The 6000-nt window shown below is 32.6% G+C and overlaps 1 protein-coding gene across 16 annotated transcripts in view; it reads left to right on the top strand.

Annotated features, from left to right (window-relative positions):
- Window positions 1-6000, top strand: part of Mp (collagen XV/XVIII-type protein multiplexin) — a 215302-nt gene that overhangs the window by 190459 nt on the left and 18843 nt on the right. For 7 of the 16 annotated variants that reach the window (XM_089071492.1, XM_089071494.1, XM_089071493.1 and 4 more), the window contains 2 exons: window positions 1909-1989; window positions 4528-4614. The exons of 3 other annotated variants lie outside the window; for them this stretch is intronic. In XM_089071492.1, the coding sequence (XP_088927618.1) occupies window positions 1909-1989; window positions 4528-4614 (168 nt within the window). The remainder of the gene's footprint in view (window positions 1-1908; window positions 1990-4527; window positions 4615-6000) is intronic. 6 more of the 16 variants (XM_089071497.1, XM_089071496.1, XM_011644685.3 and 3 more) reach the window with 2 other exon arrangements.

Below are 6000 nucleotides of genomic sequence, written 5' to 3'. Positions count from 1 at the left end.
GTATGAATTGTGTTTTCTGCTAGTGTTGCGATCGCGTCCTGAATGATAATGTAACGCACAATCCGCGCTCCGTCCTATATATACAAGTCTCACCGTGAGAGAACGATAACAAAATGACTTTGTGTAAACAACAGTGTACTATACGCGCCACTACAAACAAGCAAAATTATGTATGTGTCCACCAATTTGTCGCTACGAAATATTTAACGTAAGAAGATAAACGTTGAATATTCTATTCTATTCGTGTATATTTAACTGCTGATAGATGAGTATATAATAACTTTCTGTTTAATCATTTGATTAAATTACTCGCTTTTAATTCAAATACAGGAAAACTACGCTTGAATTCTGTGAAAAATTGTACGCGTGATACAAGACACAATGGAATCCCAAAAATCTACACGAAATATTTTGCTCTGATACATTTACGAATAGCCAATTGAGATCTGCGCGTGGCAGTAATTTTTTTCAAAGATATTTAGATGCAAATAGATTTCCCTTCGAACGGAGTTTTTTTTCTCAACTTAGATGTAACTTAAACATTGTGGTTTCCGGATCGAAAGCGTGCAATGATATAGGAATTGCCGACTCAAAGGATTCAAATAACGAGGAAAATAATTGCATCGTACGCGTATATAGAGAAGAAGAGATCCCTTACCGCTAATACGTGCAATTACGTTTTGAGAAGTTATGCGACGCGAAGCTACCCTACTCGCGAAGCTACCCTATTCGCACTTCTACCCTACTCGAGTCTCGTCACGCGAATGATAACACAACGTGCCGCGGTCCTGCGTACGCGCGAATAATAACAACGCGTGTCACGCGCCCTCCAAGGCCGTTGCCGTCTCGAGACATTCATGAAAACATTAAACGCACTGCTACCTACACAAAGATCACTATCATTCGGTACCATTCACATGCCGACCATTCAGTGAATAAATAACATTGTGATACACTACACCAGCGCTCGCAACGAAACGCACATTTCGAGCCGAGACAACGCCTATTGTCTCCTGATTACTGAGGCCGAGCCGCCGATCATTATGACCTAAGGGATGTCCCCGTTTCAGAAATACTGAGTATAACCCTTCCGCCAAACTATTAATAAAACATTTTTTCAAAATTATAATTATTTTATAAACTTATTATTATATTAACTTATTTTCATATATTAAATATTAAATTTCCCATTATTAATGTATTATATGTGTTCCTTATAAGTCTTAAAAAAAAAGAAACCGCCATCAAAAATAGTACTTCATGAGCGATGTAGAAAACTATTATTAAAACTATTATATATTTTCTATTATTTATTTCTATTATTTATGTTACAATGTTATAAGGAACACAAATAATATATTAATAATGGAAAATTTAATGTTTAATACATGAAAATAAGTTATTTGAAAAAATGTTTTATCAATAGTTTGGCAGTTAGCATGACAGATATCAGCAATACACATTTTATCTAACATTTTAACTACTGTAAATTATTTAAAAACTTTTAATGAAAATTTGAATTATTAATAAAGTAATTTATATTTATTTATACATATATGAAAAAAATGTTTATACGTATAAATTAATATATATTATCACTTCTTTTAAATTTTCTCGGAATCGTATATCTAAAAAAAAATATGAAATAATATAAACCTAATAAATTCAAAATTGCTGAAAATGATTGTTATAAATTTAAAAAACGAAATCATCACAGAAGAGCGTGATGACAATCCAAATTTTTATCTTGGTTTATTGAAACTAAACTTCAGCAAGCTCTTAATGATTTTGTATTATTTATATGTTTTTAACGAGTGATACTGCGTCTATTACATGGAAGATATTTGATTTCGATTTGAATCAATATTTTATTAATATTCGTTTATTAATTCCATATATTTCTTATAGTTTTCAGCGGATGAGGAACTCAGTTCTGGTGATTACGATCTCAATTTGTACGATGGTTCCGGCGACGCTGAATTCAATAAGGTAGACATCTGCCACAAATTTGGCACCGGCTTCGCTAAATTGATGCTATTGACAATATACGCACTAACTAATTATCCGTTGTATCACCACTAACTTATAAGCGTAATATGAAGCTTGAGTAATTTACTAACGAGGTTGTTTCGTGTGCATGAACGCCATCGTACGTGAAAGTAATCGTTTAATGAGAAAATGACATTTAATTTATAAACATGCCCAAAATCTTTAGCCTCAAGTATATTCTAAATTATAAAAAAATATTAATTATTTTTATTTTTTTCTTTATTCTCTACACTTTTTTTCAAATACTCTAAGAAAATTAACAAAGATTATTTTAATTCGAAAGATGTCTTTGTGAAATATGAGATGACGATATAAAATCAAATATACTGCTTTAAAATACACTTCATGATACCGTTTATGCTCTCACTTTAGAATATTAATATAATCATGATATAATCAAGTCTTTATTTTATTAAATTAACATAATTATAATATATTACGATGTTTTCCTTAAATACTTATTTAAAAGTTCAATTAATGAATAATTAATATATTAATTATCTCCAGTAAGTCGTATATGTAATAATTACTTATAACAATCTAGCCAATTTATTGATTTCATTTGCTGATAACAGTATGGTTTATATCTCTCAAATTAACTAATCCTTATAATGGAACGAAGTTTTAATGAGAATTTTCTTAAAAGTTGTCGATCATTAGGAGAAAGCGGGGCAAGGAGAAGGAAGAAATGAGAAATTAGGTTACGCGGATAATCTCGTAAATACCGAGAGGATAATCTCGAAAATTCTGTTAGGATTTCGCATTGGCAACTTTGCTTACCCTAAATGTCCTGCCGCCACTCCATCTTTGCTATTCACTCACAGTCATTACGAAGTTGGACGTGATCCGAATGAAATTTGGACATACTTGCGAAACAATGCGCAGGAAATAAATTATATCAAGCCGCCAAATTTGATTTCAAAAGAAACACGAAAATGAGGCTTCATCGTAAGTGATTAAAATAAATAAATTAAATTAGAGATTCAGTTGCTCGAATCATTACTCAAAGTCATGTATATTACCAGATTCACGTAATCTGTTACAAATGAAAGATCGATTTTACGTAAATTGATCCTCGGAAGTTGATCTCGATAAAAATGGCTTGTAACTAATTCAATTGATCGGCTTGGGAAACGATTTTCGAAAATCGATTCGTTCTTTTCGACTTTTCGACAGTCCATTAGTGCTCGAGTCCTAAACTCTATAAAACTCGTACATGACGCAAATGTAAATCGAACATGCGGGGAGAAGAAGAAGAACTATCTTTGATATACTCCTGGGAACGAATCAGATGCACGGGTCAACAGGTTAACTTCCAAGTTGCATCTAATGTGCCGTACGGAGAGGGAGGAGAGAGAGAGAGAGAGAGAGAGAGAGAGAGAGAGAGAGATTTGCTCTTTCCCATTAAATTCGGTAATGAATCGATTACGACTTACTACATATATAGTACGCCATATGTACTGCTTTTCTAGAAGTTGAAGCGATAGTTTGTCAGCGATTGATGATCCGTATCAAATCAACAGCATTTTGATAAATCTTTGATAAACTTTCGATGAAGTCGCCTAGTTTCCTTTACCGTTTATTGAATTCATTAGGTCAACTCGATTCGTGTATATATATATATATATATATATATATATATATATATATATATATATATATCATGTACATTTCTTTTCATCCGTCAAAAAAATTGTCTATTTATCAACTTTATCAGACAAGTCATGACATTTTTGATACGTATTTTTATTGAAATCCTTTTTTCGTAATATATCATAACATGCAATATTGACATAACATGTCGACAAATATATATTAACTTTAAGTGTAAAATATAATTAAAAAGATATTGTATCAATATATTTAATTTGCTAGTTAAATTTAATTATATAATTTTCGTTCTGATTTTATGTCACAGGATATTGGTTTTCTTTTGAAATTGTTCACGAATCAAATTTTCAAGGAATGAAAATTTGATTGCTAAAAAATTAAAATATTTTTTGTCAAAATCAAACCTAATGTGATAAAAATATTATATTAAGTCTTTTAGTAGATCATTAAAATTTTTATCAAACATAATTATAGATATTAATATGCAGATAAATTCTTTCGCTGTTTCAGTTTTAATTTTAAATATATATATTTAATCATAAAATCTTTTTCATATGTAACAATTGCATATATATGGAAATATAAAAACCATAAGCCTAATTAGTTGGTAGGATTTAGAAATAATTATTATAGAAAACCGTTGCGGTACAGATTCAGTTTCGTAGTTTATGAATAAAGGATCCCGAGTTCGAATTCCGATCGGTTAATTTTTCCTATATATATAATGACGTTTTAGTCTGAAAAGGGAGAATTAAAGATCGCATTAAATTCGCATTAAGATCGCATTTAATATTAAACGTAGTTCCAATAAATACTGCCTGTTTGACTGCTTAGTAACCGAGCAGAAAACCATGTTCAATGTTGTAGGTAACATCTAACGATCAACTCCGTGAGTCGATCCGACGTTTATCCGGTCCGACTGCAGAGTTCACGAGATACATCGAACAAATAACGGTAAATGCGTATTCTTATGATAGCAATCTCGCATCATCCCGAATCCTTCGCGGGAATCTTCTCGTTCGCACTCGCCTAGAAATTCAGTCGAAGTTCAGCCGTGGCGGGCTCGCGCACGGGGAAGCTTTTCTTCGCGCGCGGAGAAGAGCGGAATTTATTTCACCCGTAAAATCCCACTCTCGCGGAAAGCCCCGGGAATGTACGGTGGCGGGATGCAAAGACGCGGTCGTGCATGGGAGAGCTGATCAGGATATCTACCGGGTGAACGATTTCGATGGTAACCCCCATGGCCCGGAGCGTTCGCCACGGGAGCGGACGTGTCATCGTGACGCTACGTGTTACCGTGCGGCAGATGTTATGGGATTGTCTCCATGGTTGCGCATGGATGCGTGTGTGGATGCGTGTGCACATCCACGCGTAATTCCACTATCAGTATGTAGAGGAAAAAAGCACGAATTAAACATGACGAGCGTTGCGCTAGCTCTCCCTGAAACTGAACTGAACTTCTCTCGCCAAAACTGAAACTCCGCCTCTATTCCCAGAGCGCACGTTTTCGTCGGTACGCGATGTAACCCCATGTACATCGAAATACATATAATTATTCAAACTACGCGGACCGTAAATCTCGCGTGGCCGAACGAATGTTGAAATAGTACGTAAGAATTGCGGATTATTATTATTACGTACGCCATAAATTTTAACCGGAACCGGAGGAATACAAAAGTGAGATAATAAACGATCGATTAACGGCCTCGAAGTTTCTTTTGTATAAATAATATAATATACGATAACAAAATTCCGTTTTACGGAATTCTACTTCTCATTATAATATATTATAACATTTATTTACGCGTTTGATTGTATTATTGTTTTTTTATTTTCTAAATTCTCGTGAATACATTGTACTCATAAACAACTGTTATACTAATAATAAATGACATTAATTTAAATGAGAAATTATAAATTTATTCTAGCGTAATAAACAAAAATTATAAAAACGAAAATTATAAACGAAAATTATACATTTATTCTAGCTGAATAAACGAAATGTAATAAATGTAAGTTACATACCAATAGATGTTGTACTTCTTTTGTTTTATTCGATATGCGTTATTGCAGCGCGACAGATGCGATAAATGTATTTTTTGTTCGCACGTGCACATGTTTGTAGTGTTCGAATACGTAATGTAACTAAAAACGTACGTTAAAAAAATGTTACAAAATCCTCAATCAAAAAAATCAAAATCTTTATTGTAACGAGAAATATGACCTGCTACGAAGTTTCTTTTTATTAAATAGTTTTTAAAAAATATATATTGGACTGTCAAAACTAATATTATTTTGTGATAAATAATAGTTTGGAGATATTAAATTATTCAAACCCGT

The sequence above is a fragment of the Pogonomyrmex barbatus genome, unplaced genomic scaffold (assembly GCF_055798465.1).
Source record: "Pogonomyrmex barbatus isolate J1 unplaced genomic scaffold, ASM5579846v1 scaffold12, whole genome shotgun sequence".
Classification (NCBI taxonomy): domain Eukaryota; kingdom Metazoa; phylum Arthropoda; class Insecta; order Hymenoptera; family Formicidae; genus Pogonomyrmex; species Pogonomyrmex barbatus.
Note: the sequence above shows the minus strand (reverse complement) of the source record. Positions and strands in the feature narration are given on the sequence as shown.